Source organism: Littorina saxatilis, linkage group LG15 (assembly GCF_037325665.1).
Source record: "Littorina saxatilis isolate snail1 linkage group LG15, US_GU_Lsax_2.0, whole genome shotgun sequence".
Taxonomy (NCBI): Eukaryota; Metazoa; Mollusca; class Gastropoda; order Littorinimorpha; family Littorinidae; genus Littorina; species Littorina saxatilis.
Genome location: NC_090259.1, coordinates 3,474,892 through 3,492,103, shown reverse-complemented (window position 1 = coordinate 3,492,103; position 17,212 = coordinate 3,474,892). Strand labels below are relative to the sequence as shown.

Below are 17,212 nucleotides of genomic sequence, written 5' to 3'. Positions count from 1 at the left end.
TGGTCACTATGGAAAGAGGAGTAACTCAAAAGAAAAAGCCTCAGAATGGAGGATGTCTTTTGTTAGAGAAACATTTACATTATGAAGAAAAAATCATGTGAAATAATGATGCGCTTTAAAAACTAAAGAGAGGTTTTACTGTACATAAGGACCCATTGATTGTTGTACTTACGCAGGGTTCGTACAGAGTCCTTGAACCCTGGAAAACTCCTTGAAAATTGGAAAACCTTTTCCAGGCCTTGAAAAGTGCTTGAAAATAGAGTGTTGTTAAATAGTCATTGAAAAGTACTTGATTTTTCCAAATTGTTGCCTATACATTTTGTCAGCAGCTTGTCTTATTTAAAAAAAAAATGCAACCCCCTTTTTTTTCGTCAAATACAGTACACACATTTTGGGAGAATAAAAGATCGAGTGAAAACGAAAGCAGACGAACTAACTATTACTAGTCACCCGTAGTTGCTTCCCTTCCCGGAAGTTGGCAAGGGAAACAACTACGGAATGACTAATAGTTTGCAGACTTGAAAAACTGAAGGTAAGCTTGGTGCTTTGCATTAATTTGGGGAAAATCATGTCCTTGAAAAGCATTTTTTGGTCCTGGAAATGTCCTTGAAAACTCATTGAATTGTATCAGCTCTGCCCTGCAGGAACCCTGACTTACGGCCACCCAGGTGGTCCCTGTGAAAGTGGAAAGTCGATTTATAAAGGGAAATAACCCTCCTGGCATCGTTTGGCGTGGTAGTAATGAGCAGGTGCTTGTTAGCGAGAGATGGTTGCTAAGGGTTCCACTGTACCTCATTGTCGCCAGTGGTTGTTAGCGAGAGATGTTTGCTAAGGGTTCCACTGTACCTCATTGTCGCCAGTGGTTGTTAGCGAGAGATGGTTGCTAAGGCTTCCACTGTATCTCATTGTCGCCAGTGGTTGTTAGCGAGAGATGGTTGCTAAGGCTTCCACTGTACCTCATTGTCACCAGTGGTTGTTAGCGAGAGATGGTTGCTAAGGGTTCCACTGTACCTCATTGTCACCAGTGGTTGTATGCGAGAGATGGTTGCTAAGGCTTCCACTGTATCTCATTGTCGCCAGTGGTTGTTAGCGAGAGATGGTTGCTAAGGCTTCCACTGTACCTCATTGTCACCAGTGGTTGTTAGCGAGAGATGGTTGCTAAGGGTTCCACTGTACCTCATTGTCACCAGTGGTTGTTAGCGAGAGATGGTTGCTAAGGGTTCCACTGTACCTCATTGTCACCAGTGCAGACAGATGTGCATTCCAAGTGGACCGTGCATTAGACTAGAGTGTGCAGAGTGCTCAGGTCAACAATGAAGGACTTTGTGCTGTCATGTCATTGCCTCTCAGGCACAAAGATAGAGCTGTACACAGTCCACTTAAATTGTAACAATTGTATGCTTACTGTCCCCATAATAACGTGTTGTTTTGTCTGAATTAAACGTCCCAAAAATGTAACCTTTCTCATTTTTGATTCTTGATTTGTAACATTAGTAGCAGTTTTTCTATTTAGGATTTGAAATTGTTATACTATAGTCACAGCTGGTCCCACTATAAAGTGGATATTTGATACCTCTACATGCACATGTATGTATTGACGTTTTCTGTGTTTAGGCCATTTAAAAAGGATTAAAAAATGCAGAAATGCACTGTCTTGTCAAGAATTGGTCATTTGGTTCTTGCTATGATAGCAGCGATGAAACTATATATGTATACACAAACAAATGAGGAAAAAATAACCACACAAGCCTTCTCGTTTTCACCAATATTATGGCCTCGTGACCTTCGTCAATGTTATATATATAAAAATACTTGCAAATGCATGTGTGTGAAATTTGGCACAGGCGCACACCCCCTTCCCTCCCATATAATATGCATGTTTTCTTGATTATTTATTTAGACCACATACTGACATAGTTTAAATCCTGGTCCAACTGACCTATTGTCCTCTGCATCTACAAAAAACACTGATGTTGTTTTTCTCTATGAATTTTTGAATTGAAGATTCACTTTCTTGTCAAGGAGTTGGTCATTTGGTTCTTGCTGTGATGGCAGCGATGACACTATTGTAATAAATAGTTGGGAGTACCCAAAAGGGTCAATGCTTGGTTTTGGTCATAAAGAAAGGAAGAGTCGGTGACAAGGAGCACAGAAAATGATTCACTTTGTACAGTCGTCATCTTCTGCATTGGTCTTCCACAGAGAGAATTTTGAATGAGAAAGTCTACAAAAGGCGTCAAGTTTACGAATCTGGCTCCCAAAACTGTGAAGCAGTCTTTGTTTGGGTGTTTTGATGGAATGTCGTCTGCATCAGTGTTCGTCTGCTCCAGTTGTCGTCTGCCTATGGCTGGTTTGGCACGCAGCCTGTCTGTGACCTAATGGGGGTCTCGTCAGGTCAGATTGGCAGTCCCACACAATTATTGCAACTTCTTGTGACTTCGCCATTGTTCTGTTCCCACGAGAAAACGGAGAGAGAGAGAGAGAGAGAGAGCGACAGAGACAGACAGAGACAGAGAGAGGGGGGGCTTGGAGAGAGAGTTTCCCATCGCATCATCACTGAGACACGTACGAAGTGGTAACACAAACTATGCAACCTCTCTCTCTCTCTCTCTCTCTCTCTCTCTCTCTCTCTCTCTCTCTCTCTCTCTCTCTCTCTCTCTCTCTCTCTCTCTCTCTTCTCCTCAGACCCGATATTCACTTTATTCTACATTCTTTCTTTGCTTTCCCCTGGACATGTGTAGTCATTGTTGATCCAACAACAAAACAGGCCGGCACACAGATGGTAGTGTCAGTCCTAAAACCCAATCGTAGGTGTGCCGAGGATGAAGGACACACACACACATTCTTTTGGTCTGGGCCCATCAACATGCATGCCTACAGAAGTGAATCAGGCCATCTTCACAACAACAATTAGTTGTTTCAACCCACGTAATGAAATCCTCACTGCACCCAGCGCTGTTGTGTGTCGCGGACTTCAACAGAGGTGAACGAACCCTCGTGTGTTAGTTGGGTTGGAATGCCCCCCCCCCCCCCCCACCCTTCCCCTCTCTTTCTCTCTCATTCTTACATGTAGTTCCACAGCCAACCCCCCCCCCCCCCGCCTCCCCCGTCCAAAATGAAGATCTATTTAATCAACTTAATTTGTCACGAAAAGCGTTTATATTCTGCAAGGGACGGTTTTGTTTTATCACTGTTACCACATTCTCGTAGTTGTTCAGTATTTGGTTTTGTTAAGTGTGTGTTTGCCAATAGCACAAGGTCTCTGATACGAATGTACGCGCAATCAATGATTTAAAAAAACAAAAACACGCCAAAACTAGTCGCGTTAGGCAAAATTACTACATTTAGTCAAGCTGTGGAACTCACAGAATGAAACTGAACGCACTGCATTTTTTTCACAATAGCGAGATTTAAGAAACAGCACGTTTCGTTTTGCAGCTCGTTTCGTTTGGTGAATGAGTCACCCCGCGAAACGGAACGTGTAACGAGACGGCATAGGCCGCAGACAAGATTTAGATGTATTCACGTTTCGTTTCGGAATGAAAGGCCGGGCATGGCAGGATATGATCCGCTGACTGGGCATGGCATAATTTCAACTCCACGAGTCAATAAAGGATTGACATACTCGCATTGCACGCACAAGAGCTTCACATTTTTCAATTCATGCACCTGATCACATACGAAGCCAGAATAAAAATTCGATGCGATGACCTACTTCTGCTTCGCCATTTGCTTTCTCACCATGAAGTTGGATAAATGTACCAGGATCAGCACCCTTCAAAATATTTCAGTTCACAACAGTTGTCTACCTCCAATGAACACATTCTCAGCGCTGAAAGACTGTGAAAGGGTTGATGAATCTAGCAATGCATAAAATGGCCAACAAATAAAACTGTTAGTGTGCAAAAATACTCACAAAAGTTGACGAAATATTGTTCGTTTTTTGGGGGTGGAAAACGTGACTGCGTTTTGACGTTCCACGTTCCGTTTCAGTTGACCTTCACCTTTCCAGCGAGAGACCCCCGAAATGATGACGTTTACCACAACTTCAAAACGAAACGTCCCGACGTTTCGTTTTTTAAATCTCCCTAGTGACCGTAGTCCGCCGCTTGTGCAAAACGAAGTGAAACTGACGAGCCTGTTCAGCGCGGTAGTGGTTTCGCTGTGCTGCATAGCACGCTTTTCTGTGCCTCTCTTCGTTTTAACTTTCTGAGCGTGTTTTGAATCCAAACATATTATATCTATATGTTTTTGGAATCAGGAACCGACAAGGAATAAGATGAAATAGTTTTTAAAACGATTTCGGTCATTTTATTTTGATCATAATTTTTATATTTTTAATTTTCAGAGATTGTTTTTAATCCGAATATAACATATTTATATGTTTTTGGAATCAGGAAATAATGTAGAATAAGATGAACGTAAATTTGGATCGTTTTATATTAAAAAACATTTTTATTACAATTTTCAGATTTTTAATGACCAAAGTCATCAATTAATTTTTAAGCCACCAAGCTGAAATGCAATACCGAAGTCCGGCCTTCGTCGAAGATTGCTTTACAAAAATTTCAATCAATTTGATTGAAAAATGAGGGTGTGGCAGTGCCGCCTCAACTTTTTACAAAAAGCCGGATATGACGTCATCAAAGACATTTATCAAAAAAATGAAAATATGTCTGGGGATATCATACCCAGGAACTCTCATGTAAAATTTCATAAAGATCGGTCCAGTAGTTTACTCTGAATCGCTCTACACACACACAGACACAGACACACAGACACAGACACACACACACACACACACACACACACACACACAGACACACACACACACACGCAGAGAAAGAAACACATACACCACGACCCTCGTCTCGATTCCCCCTCTATGTTAAAACATTTAGTCAAAACTTGACTAAATGTAGTAATGGGTTGGATGTGGTCGAGAAAGGTGAATGGTTGTGGTGCTTTTAGATGGGAGCTGATAGGTGACGGTGGATTTGGGGGGGGGGGGGTGTCTTTTGCAGCGCCCCCTAGTTTCAAGAGTTGCTCCCTTTTAGGACCCCCACCCCCTTTTTGTGTGTGAAGATTTTTGTTTGTGAAATCTGTAAATGTGCCATCATGTTGAGATCAGAATTTGTAAAAACTAATTTTTTTAACGTTTGTTGTTCTGAAAAGGGGAACGGGCGGAGGGGGGGGGGGGGGGGGGGGGGGGGGGAGGGGGAGGTTGGGGAGTTCCTTTGTCTGGTGATTGTGGCGGCAGGTTTGATGGTGGTGTGATTTGTATGAGGCGCGTGGCTGCGTGCGGTGTCACAAGGCGTGATGCAATATCTCGTTATCCAGCCCCTGGTCACTGGTCCACATGGCGAATATTGAACAATCCCAATCGTTATGTGCTGCATCGGGCGATATAATTAGGATATCGGAGGTAGCGGTGGTGTGTATGCTGCATTGATTTATCGACGACGTCATGGTCGGAACAGGATGACATCATTTCTGCGTATGCACGTACCGTTTCATGCGCGCTCAGTTATACGTACGGGATGGAATTTGTGAGTTGATGACTGGTCCGTTATTTTTGTTTGTTATATCAGCGATCAGGCTTTGTGCCTTTTGATATTTATTAAAAAAAAAATTGTGTTAATTTATTTATGTATTCATTTTATGCCAAAGACAAGAGGAAAACATCGATTAAAAACCGATAATTTTTTGCGTGAACCTTGACAAAATAGTACAGGTATATTGAAATTGAAACCTCACCGATGTTATCAAAACTTGAAGGACTAATCGGTTCAGGAATATTTTTCCATATTTTTACCGTTGAAATACTGTGAGTATTCGGTTAACACACGCACGCACGCACACACGTACATGCACACAAACAAACAAACAAGCAAATACACGTTCACACACACACAGAGCCTCCCACGCCGCGAAGTGTCGTGAGGCCAATGACAGGTTAATTGGATGACCTCACCTGCCGCCGCTAGTACGGTCTCTTGCACACATTGATTAGCACTGCTGGTAAGGGCTGTTAGTGTTCGTGTTTCTGCCTGACTGTCTTTTTCTGTCTGTCCGTGTGTCTGTCTGTCCGTGTGTCTGTCTGTCGGTGTGTGTGTCTGTCCGTGTGTGTGTCTGTCGGTGTGTGTGTCTGTCCGTGTGTGTGTCCGTGTGTCTGTCGGTCCGTGTGTCTGTCGGTCCGTGTGTCTGTCTGTCCGTGTGTCTGTCTGTCCGTGTGTCTGTCTGTCCGTGTGTCTGTCTGTCCGTGTGTCTGTCTGTCCGTGTGTCTGTCTGTCCGTGTGTCTGTCTGTCCGTGTGTCTGTCTGTCCGTGTGTCTGTCTGTCCGTGTGTCTGTCTGTCGGTCCGTCTTGTGTTCTTCTTTCTCTGTCTGTCTGCCTGAGTGTGTCTGTATATATCTCTTTCTGATCACCTCTCTCTGTCTCTTTCTCTCTCTGTCTCAGATCTCTCTCCCCCGCCCCCCCCCCCTTCTCTCTCTTCCCTCTCTCTCTCTCTCTCTCTCTCTCTCTCTCTCTCTCTCTCTCTCTCTCTCTCTCTCTCTCTCTCTTTCTCTCTCTTAGTATTTGTACGCTTAGTATTTGCATATACTTTGTAATGTGTAAATATTCATATGTTGTTGTTTTTTCTCTACCCTTTTCTTCGTGAATGTCCGTGTACATATGTGACTAGAGTAGTCCCCTCTTTGGGCGAGGGCTGGTTGAAAAAAAGCTCGTTGTATTGCTTGTGCCACAACCCTCGAGAAATAAAATCTCTCTCTTTCTCTTTCTCTCTCTCTCTCTCTCTCTCTCTGTCTCTCTCTCTCTCTCTCTCTCTCTCTCTCTCTCTCTCTCTCTCTGTCTCTCTCTCTCTCTCTCGCCTGGCCAGGTCAGGTTTGATAATTATCGTCCCATGTAAACGCCTGGCCAGGTCTGGTGTGATAAATATCGTCCCATGTAAACGCCTGGCCAGGTCTGGTGTGATAATTATCGTCCCATGTAAACGCCTGGCCAGGTCTGGTGTGATAATTATCGTCCCATGTAAACGCCTGGCCAGGTCTGGTGTGATAATTATCGTCCCATGTAAACGCCTGGCCAGGTCTGGTGTGATAATTATCGTCCCATGTAAACGCCTGGCCAGGTCTGGTGTGATAATTATCGTCCCATGTAAACGCCTGGCCAGGTCTGGTGTGATAATTATCGTCCCATGTAAACGCCTGGCCAGGTCTGGTGTGATAATTATCGTCCCATGTAAACGCCTGGCCAGGTGTAGTGCGATAATTATCGTCCCATGTAAACGCCTGGCCAGGTCTAGTGCGATAATTATCGTCCCATGTAAACGCCTGGCCAGGTCTAGTGCGATAATTATCGTCCCATGTAAACGCCTGGCCAGGTCTAGTGCGATAATTATCGTCCCATGTAAACGCCTGGCCAGGTCTGGTGTGATAATTATCGTCCCATGTAAACGCCTGGCCAGGTCTAGTGCGATAATTATCGTCCCATGTAAACGCCTGGCCAGGTCTAGTGCGATAATTATCGTCCCATGTAAACGCCTGGCCAGGTCTAGTGCGATAATTATCGTCCCATGTAAACGCCTGGCCAGGTCTGGTGTGATAATTATCGTCCCATGTAAACGCCTGGCCAGGTCTGGTGTGATAATTATCGTCCCATGTAAACGCCTGGCCAGGTCTGGTGTGATAATTATCGTCCCATGTAAACGCCTGGCCAGGTCTAGTGCGATAATTATCGTCCCATGTAAACGCCTGGCCAGGTCTGGTGTGATAATTATCGTCCCATGTAAACGCCTGGCCAGGTCTGGTGTGATAATTATCGTCCCATGTAAACGCCTGGCCAGGTCTGGTGTGATAAATATCGTCCCATGTAAACGCCTGGCCAGGTCTGGTGTGATAAATATCGTCCCATGTAAACGCCTGGCCAGGTCTGGTGTGATAAATATCGTCCCATGTAAACGCCTGGCCAGGTCTAGTGCGATAATTATCGTCCCATGTAAACGCCTGGCCAGGTCTGGTGTGATAATTATCGTCCCATGTAAACGCCTGGCCAGGTCTGGTGTGATAATTATCGTCCCATGTAAACGCCTGGCCAGGTCTGGTGTGATAATTATCGTCCCATGTAAACGCCTGGCCAGGTCTGGTGTGATAATTATCGTCCCATGTAAACGCCTGGCCAGGTCTGGTGTGATAAATATCGTCCCATCTAAACGCCTGGCCAGGTCTAGTGCGATAATTATCGTCCCATGTAAACGCCTGGCCAGGTCAGGTTTGATAATTATCGTCCCATGTAAACGCCTGGCCATGTCAGGTTTGATAATTATCGTCCCATGTAAACGCCTGGCCAGGTCTGGTGTGATAATTATCGTCCCATGTAAACGCCTGGCCAGGTCTGGTGTGATAATTATCGTCCCATGTAAACGCCTGGCCAGGTCTGGTGTGATAAATATCGTCCCATGTAAACGCCTGGCCAGGTCTGGTGTGATAATTATCGTCCCATGTAAACGCCTGGCCAGGTCTGGTGTGATAATTATCGTCCCATGTAAACGCCTGGCCAGGCCTCACTGTCACAAACTCTGCCCAAGTCCAGCCATGAATTATTTGTAATTCGTGCATGAGTTGGGTTTCGTGCGGTTTTGGCTCAGATGGGTGCCTATACAGTGACTCGGTGTGTGTCCGTGGCTATGGACAGCCAATCGCGGGAGTGTATTCACGCACGTGGGGTTGCGTGATGCGTGAACGAGTCACAGGCTCGAAGGTCACTGCTGTGTAAAACTGTGAAGAGAACGGATGGTTGATGTGAATGCTCTATCCGGCCGACCGGCGTGTTGATGTTTTATTCGACCCCGGAGACAAGTTGTGTTCCAGCTGTCTTGGTGTGGCTTCAAGGGTTCTACGGGTGGTCAGTCCTCGAACGGCAAGGTGTGTTGAAATTCTGTAGTTTTTCTCTCCTTCCGTGCTCAGGGTCAAAATTTGTTGGTTCGGTAGTGTTTGTGTATGAGAGAGTTTTAGTTTTTTAGTTTCCTGGGTTGGTGTCATTTTATGTGTAGGGTGTCGGGGGTAGAAAGGGGAGAGGGAAAATGGGAAATAAGGGAAAGGGGGTGGACAGTTTTTCATTGTGCAAGAAGTAGGAAGGACGAGAGAGGGAATCTAAATTTGAAGATAAATGGAGTCCCCTTGGCACAAAGGACCTGTGCTGAAATGGCTCAAGCACAAGAAGTGGGGAGAGCGAGTTGGCTGGTGGAAAGAAGAAAAGAGGTGTCAGCAGTTACTGCGAGTGAACTCATGTGTGGGAAGGATTTATTTTTATGGAGGGTGTATTTAAGGTAGAGAGCGTTAATTCCAGAGAATAGTCGTGTAGTAGTTGTTAGTGCGGAAATTTGGAGACGAGGTACGGGAGGTTTTAAACGGGAGTTCTCTGTCAAGACAGAAGACGGGGGGTTGGTTGTAAATATGTGACGTCATCACGGTTAGAGAAAGAGGAAAGAACGAGGTGCCACTATGTAATATGACTTAAATTCATAAGGGGTAAGAGAAGTGGCGTTGTTTGTGAAGGGGCTGCTTGTAAATGGTTGGGTCAAATAATGAAATAGGAATTGTTGATTATGGGGGCAGCCATGTTGTATTGACTTTGTGAAATGGGAGTTGTAAATACTTTGTACATTTATATTGATGATGGTGTCTTTACAATTGTATAAAAGTAAAGACTATAATTAGGTATTTAAGGGAGTGAAAATTGTAAGAATTATTACATAATTGGTCATGTTGGGACTCTGGTATTTTGATAATGATTGTGGTTAAAGTTAAATGGTAACTTTGACGAGATGGCCAGGGTGGTTAATTAAGTAGTTAATTATGGTAATTAATGAGTAATTAAGTAAAGAGGGGACTTTGAAAGTTGATGAGTATTGATAATTATGGGAAGTCTAATGAAGGAGATATTGTTGTTAGGAGAGTTAATTTGTGGACTTTGTGGGTAAGGGGAGATAATTGAAGTATTGTTGGGGAACAAGTAGTTATACTTGGCTTTGTTCCTACAACAGCGTTCAAGCATAGAAGCGTGGCTGTGGGCGAGTCCAAGCCAGGAGAGACGAACGACACAGGAGACAGCATGAGTTTCCGGGAGAAAGATGCTTCCGACTCGTTACCCGGGAGGAAGGCGTGTTGTTGGTGGAGTGTTTGACCACCGGTGTGTCGCAAGTGTGAGCTGTGGAGGTGAGGTGGCCCACCGTCAGTGAGTAAAGTGGTGGAAGGTGCTGGCATTCTATTGCCACGAGCAGTATGGGCACAAGAATATATTATGGCATCTGTGTGCCTCGAGTTATGCAGCTGTGGCTTCACTAAGCATTGTGACCTATAAGTGAATTTAAACATATTAAAGACATAAAGATTGTGCAAGTGGAAGATTCAACGGGACTAATCTGGAGTGTCTTTATTTTTTATGTTTTGTTTTGAGCGACGTTGATTTTTGTGGATCGGCGAGATGTGAACTGGACTTGGTTGTGAAACGTCATGATCATTACGCGCGAAGAGAAAATTATGTAGTGATATTGTAATTTGTTGCTATGAAGTAAGGTTGTTACGTGGTGAATTAATGTGAATGTGTTATTGATGAATTAATGTTCGTACCATTTATTGTGTTGAAATAAGTGGAAGATTCAACGGGACTAATCTGGAGTGTCTTTATTTTTTTTATGTTTTGTTTTGAGCGACGTTGATTTTTGTGGATCGGCGAGATGTGAACTGGACTTGGTTGTGAAACGTCATGATCATTACGCGCGAAGAGAAAATTATGTAGTGATATTGTAATTTGTTGCTATGAAGTAAGGTTGTTACATTGTGGATTAATTTGAGTGTGTTAGTGATGACTTAATGTTCGTACCATTTATTGTGTTGAAATAAGTGGAAGATAATTGAGAGTCTTGTTATTTAAAGTTAAGTTAATTAGTATTATTGGTGGCTGGGCCTACTGGTTTCATGTGTAGCTGCGTTTGGCGTTGATCGTATGCATCAAGGTTGAAGGCAGTGTAGCAATAAACGTAGGTAGTCCCTATCACGAGGTATTAGTGTAAATGTAAGTTAGAAATAATAGTTAGTTAATAAATAACAGGGTTAATTGATTACTGTAGGTGAAGATAAGCGGATTTTGAGTTGAGATAGATTTATAAAGAGACTTCTTGACTTTTCGGGATCAGGGAATTAAGGTGGTAGGTGGTAATATTTAGGGATATTTACAGTTCTTTTAGTATCAAGTTATAAATTCTTATAGCCAATTTGTTTTGTTAAACTTTAAGATAATTCTACCTTCTTCATCTATCTTTGATTTTGAGCGATTGTGATTGGATGTGAATGTGAATGCGGTGTTGTCGTGTGTGTAAATAATAAACTTTGGTTTGAATGTTGCCTGGTGGTGGAGTCAGTGATTAGAGTAAGAGTGGTTGACTGTGTCTGAGTGTTTTGTACGTTAAAAGGTATTCCTATACCTCTCCCAAAACTTAGGGGAGTTACAATGGTGGCAGCGGTGGGATAGGAGTTTCATTTCGGGGATTAGGAAGGGTTTAGATAGCATCGGGAAGTAAGGGCCGTGACTCGTGTGAATCAGTTGTGAAAGGGTATGAATGAGGACTAGCGTGGGCGGTTGGCGGGCGACTTAAAGGCTTTAAGCCTGGGTGGCTATTTTGACCCGGTAGAGGAAGGAGAGAGAACGAGTGAGTTTGAGCACACCTGGGGTCCGAACTGATCACTCGGATCTCACTCTACCAAGGTTGTCAGCTAGCTGTTTGGGTAAGTTCTATTGCGGTTGTTGCTTTGTATTATTCTGTCCGTGTTTGTTGTGGGCGATCAATTTTTGAATTGGGGTCAAGGTGAGGTTGGTTTGTCAAGGAGATGTCGAATTCAGATCGGGATGAGCGTCAGTTGAGGCGGGCGGCTAGGATGGAGGAGAAGGTTCCAGCGACGTCTGCGGCTGCATCCCTGGTGGTAACCCCTCCTCGGTTCACTGTACCAAGTGGTGGTGCGACGTTGTTGGCTACGGGTGGTATGCCGGGTGCGGTTTCTACGCCGAGGATGGAGAGGTCTTTGGGGACGCCAGGAGTGTTGGGGACGAGGTCTGTTGGGGCGCAGCGTTTGGCGATGGGGTACGGTGAGGGCCAAGCTGTAAGGGGAGTGTCGCCGATCATGGTCCAAGGTTCTAATGGGTTTGACGATGAGTCGGTAGACAGGGAGTTAGCACGGTTCCGTAGTCAGGGTGAAAGCTTGGGTTTGCAAGGGGCGACGTTGGCCCAGTTTGTGATGGCCCAAGTGCGCAGGGAGGCGGCCATCGTCGAGGAGAGAGTGGCGCAGGCGAAGTTGCGGAAGGAAGAGCGGCGACAACGCAAAGAGGAACGAGAACTTCAGGAGAAGAAAGAAGAAGCTCGACGCCAAGCAGAAGCAGCCCAGCGTAGGGAAGAGATAGAGGCCAGACGCCAGGAAGAAGAAGCCCGACGTAAAGAGGAACGTGAACTTCAGGAGAAGAAAGAAGAAGCTCGACGCAAGGAAGAAGAAGCCCGACGTAAAGAGGAACGTGAACTTCAGGAGAAGAAAGAAGAAGCTCGACGCAAGGAAGAAGAAGCCCGACGTAAAGAGGAACGTGAACTTCAGGAGAAGAAAGAAGAAGCTCGACGCAAGGAAGAAGAAGCTCGACGCAAGGAAGAAGAAGCTCGACGCAAGGAAGAAGAAGCCCGACGCAAGGATGAGGCGGCCCAAAGGAGAGAGGAACGGGAGTTCCAAGAAAGGAAAGAAGAAGCACGACGCCAAGAGGAAGAAGCCCGGCGCAGAGATGAGGCAGAGCGACGCCAGGAGGAGCGTCGCATACGGGAAGAGGAACTGCAAGCAAGTGAGGCGAGGTGGAAAGAGGAGTTAGCTCTGCGCACAGGGGGGACTGAGAGAGAACCGAGTTTTGACAAATACCGGGTAAAGATGTCCTTCTGTGATGACTCTGTCAACATTGACGACTACCTCCTCCACTTCGAGCGAACAGCGACAACACACAGGTGGAGCAGGGCGACATGGGCAGGTCGATTAGCAGACCAATTGAAGGGTCGCGCAGAGAGAGCATATCTACGGATGACTCCCGAGGATGCCAGCGACTACGATATGCTCAAGGTTGCGCTGTTAGAAGAGTTCCATCATACTCCAGAACACTACCGCCGGGAATTCAGAAACATCACAAAGCAAGGGGACGAGAACTTTGTACAGTTTAGTCGTCGGCTGCAGACCCTGTTGGATCAATGGATAGCGATGTCACAGTGTGCGGGAGACTATGACCGGCTGTATGACCTGATCCTGAGAGAACAGTTGATGTCAAATTTCCGGGGTGAGCTGTTCCAGTACGTCAGCGATAAAAAGCCAGCTACAGCCAAGGAAGCGGCGGTGTTAGCGTTCACTCACTTGGAATCAAAACGGGACGCCAGATTGTTCAACGCAAAACGTAACATCGGGGGCCAAATGGACGAGGAGGAAAAGAAAAAGGAGAAGACTACAAGCAACGGGGGTACCAAGACCGGAGGGGGATCGGAGGAACAGGCAGAGCAGTCAGAGGGCCAAGTGAGGCCAGTAGAGGGCAGCAGGAACAAAAAGACGAACTGGAATCGGGAATACAACAATCGGGTGATATGTCATAGGTGCAAGAAGACGGGACACATTGCCAGGGAGTGTACCGCGAACGCCTGCATGACGACCGAGCAAGATGACCAGACGAGATCTTCCGAGCCGTCAGAGCCGTTGTGCCAAGACTGCGAGAAAATTCCATTTCGGCCGATGGGAAGGTGCAAGGTTAACGGGAGAGACGCAATCAGTCTACGTGATTCAGGGGCAGACAAGACCATGGTAAAGGCTGCATTTGTTAGGCCTGAAGATTACACCAACGGGACAGTGCACGTAGAGTTTGCCGACTTAGACTGCACAAAGACGTATCCCTTAGCATGGGTTGACGTAGAATCGCCGTACATCTGTGAGAGGATTCTTGCCATCGTGAACGACAACATCAGGCCTGACATTTTTCTGGGAAACCTGGCCCAGCTTACGAGCGGAGACTGGGTGGAAGTATCGATGTATCCCAGACGGGCGTTGTGTGCGGCAGTGACAACCAGAGCACAGGCTGAAGCAGGTACACGGCCGGTGAAACCGGTGGTGGTGGTGCAGATTGAAGGGCTGCAAGTGACTCCGGATCAGCTGAAAGTCTTGCAACAGGAAGATGAAACACTAGTGCGCGCAAAACGACTGGCGAAGGAAGGGAAACAGATACAAGCAGGAAAGGGCATGGTGGAGTTCAAGATGTCTCGTGGGATACTCAAGAGGGTTTATCGGGAGAAGAAATTGGAGTGTTCACAAATATGCGTTCCCAGATCCTTGAGGAAAGGACTACTCAAGTTCGCCCACGACACACCCATGGCAGGACATCTGGGCACCAAGAAGACCCGCGAACGTCTATGGGCAGATTTTTATTGGCCAGGCCTGTGCGAAGACGTGCGACGATACTGTCAGTCCTGCGACCGATGCCAAAAAGTCACGCCGAAGGGACGAGTTGCCAAAGTGCCGCTTGGGCAAATGCCTCTGCCCAATGTTCCATTTGAGAAGGTGGCGGTGGATTTGGTGGGGCCGATCAAGCCGGCAGCTGACAGTGGGGCGAGATTCATCCTGGTGATGGTGGACTATGCGACGCGCTACCCCGAGGCTGTGGCACTTAAGTCCATCGAGGCAGAGAAGGTGGCCGAAGCGCTGTGGACAATGTGGACGAGGTTGGGAATACCCAAGGAGGTCCTGTCGGACCAGGGTGGACAGTTCACCGGGGCCGTCATGCGAGAAGTTCACCGGTTGCTCGCCGTCAAGGGACGAACCACTACGCCGTACCATGCGCAATGCAACGGCTTGGTTGAAAGGTTTAATGGCACATTGAAAGCCATGATCAAGAAATTGTGTGTGGAGGACCCCAAGACATGGGATCGGTTTATCCCAGGTGTCTTGTTCGCATACAGGGAGGTTCCGCAGGAAAGTACTGGGTTCTCCCCATTTGAGTTGCTGTACGGCCGTACGGTGAGGGGACCCATGGCCATCTTGAGGGATCTCTGGACAAAAGAAGGAGAAGATGGGAAGGAAGCGCAGACTGCGTCCGAGTACGTGTTAAACCTCCGGGACCGAATAGAGGAAACATGCAAAATTGCTAGGGAACATCTGTGTGAGGAAGCAGTGCGCCAGAAGAAGCACTACGACCGCGGGACCAAACGCCGGACCTTCGAGGCTGGAGATCGCGCTCTTCTACTCCTGCCTCTCAAGAAAAACAAGTTGGAGATGGCTTGGCGAGGACCCTACGTCGTGGAGGAAAGAGTGGGCGAGTGTGACTACCGCATCAGGATAGGGCCCAAGCAGAAATTGTTCCACGCCAACATGCTGAAGAAGTATGTGGAGCGGCCTGCAGCGATAGCAACGGTGTGTGTGGTGGATGAAGGGGAGGAGTGGGAAACAGTGCAGTCATCTCACGAAGACATTCCGTTGATACCCCTGACGTCAGAGGAAACGATCGAGGATGTGCACTTGGATCCAGAGACGCCAGAACTGCATATAGGGATCAAGGAAATCCTCAAGGACAACAAGGATGTCATCACTGATCTGCCACGGAGGACTTCGCTGGCAGAGTGTAGCATGCGGTTGGCGCATGACGAACCAGTTAGGGTCCGTCAGTTCCCCTTGCCATTCACGACGCGGGACATTATCGCCAAAGAAGTCGACGCGATGTTGAAGATGGGGGTCATTGAACCGTCGGTGTCCCCATACAGCTCTCCAATCGTGATCGTGGAGAAGAAAGACGGAAAAAAGAGGTTCTGCTCCGACTACCGCCGTTTGAACAAGATAGTGGAGTTTGACGCCGAACCTATGCCAAACATGGAGGCCATGTTCGCCAAGCTCAGCAAGGCGAAATATCTATCCAAGATAGATCTGGCAAAGGGATACTGGCAGATCCCTATGGCGGCAGAAGACAAGCCCAAGACCGCATTCACAACACCGCAGGGGTGTTACCAGTGGACGGTGATGCCGTTTGGGTTGAAGACGTCAGGAGCCATCTTTTCAAGGATGATGAGGAGTCTGTTGAGCCCTCTCGACATGATCGAGATCGACAATTTCATTGACGACATATTGGTGGCAACTGAAACCGTGGAGCGTCATTTGGAGTGTCTCAGAGCTTTATTCCAGCGGCTGCAGGAAGCATCGTTGTCAGCTCGACCATCCAAGTGTTACTTGGGGTTTAAACGCCTGGAGTACCTGGGACACATGGTGGGAAATGGAATGATTCAACCCGAGGAAGGGAAGATGGACAAGATAGCGAAGATGCCCAGGCCAACAACAAAGCGGCAGATCCGATCCTTCCTAGGACTAGCCGGATTCTACCGTCGATTTGTGCCGGGTTTTGCTGACATTGCACTTCCGCTGACAGACGCAACCAAGAAGTCACAGCCCAACAAGGTCATATGGACGAAGCCTATGCAGGTGGCCCTTGATACGCTGAAAGTGAAGTTATCCACAGAGCCGGTGTGCAAGCTGCCGGATTTCTCCGTGCCTTTCACTCTTCGCACAGATGCATCCGGTGTTGGGTTGGGGGCGATGCTACTCCAAGACCAGGGGAACGGGATGCAGATGGTGGCCTGTGCGAGCAAAAAGTTGCTGCCAGCAGAGCGTAACTACAGTACCATCGAGCGCGAGTGCTTGGCGGTGGTGTGGGGGGTGCGGAAGTTTGGCCCGTACCTCTACGGAAAACCTTTCTGCATCCAGTCCGACCACAAACCCTTGGAGTACCTGGAGGGTTTGAAGGCGACTAACAAGAGGTTGATGCGGTGGGCGTTGGCTCTGCAACCCTACATGTATACCATCCAGGCGATTCCTGGAAGAGACAACGTGGGGGCCGACTTGCTCAGTCGCTCAGAAGAGTAACCAGATGTGGGAAGCATTGAACCATCAAAATGGACTGATTTTGGTGGGCTGGATCATTTTTTGCAAGTCCATGGATGTCAGTAGAGTTGGGTAGTGTTTTAGTTCAGGGGGAGTTGTGGTTGGATTACACGTTTTAGGATTCCTGGCATTGGGCAGAGGTGTGTGATTTTTGGTTCAATACAGGGTGTTTTGTACTTGGGTGGGGGGTTTGTCACAAACTCTGCCCAAGTCCAGCCATGAATTATTTGT

The 17,212-nt window shown here is 46.9% G+C and overlaps 1 protein-coding gene across 1 annotated transcript; it reads left to right on the top strand.

The window, feature by feature from the left end:
• Positions 1-12,178: 12,178 nt before the first annotated feature.
• On the top strand, positions 12,179-16,963 carry LOC138948446 (uncharacterized). The gene has a single exon (XM_070319993.1). It carries the CDS (start codon positions 12,179-12,181, stop codon positions 16,961-16,963), a length of 4,785 nt encoding a protein of 1,594 aa, XP_070176094.1.
• Positions 16,964-17,212: the final 249 nt, after the last annotated feature.

Bases quoted from the DNA above. Each gene is read 5' to 3' on its own strand.
- LOC138948446 (XM_070319993.1), top strand. From the start codon at position 12,179: ATGGTCCAAGGTTCTAATGGGTTTGACGATGAGTCGGTAGACAGGGAG.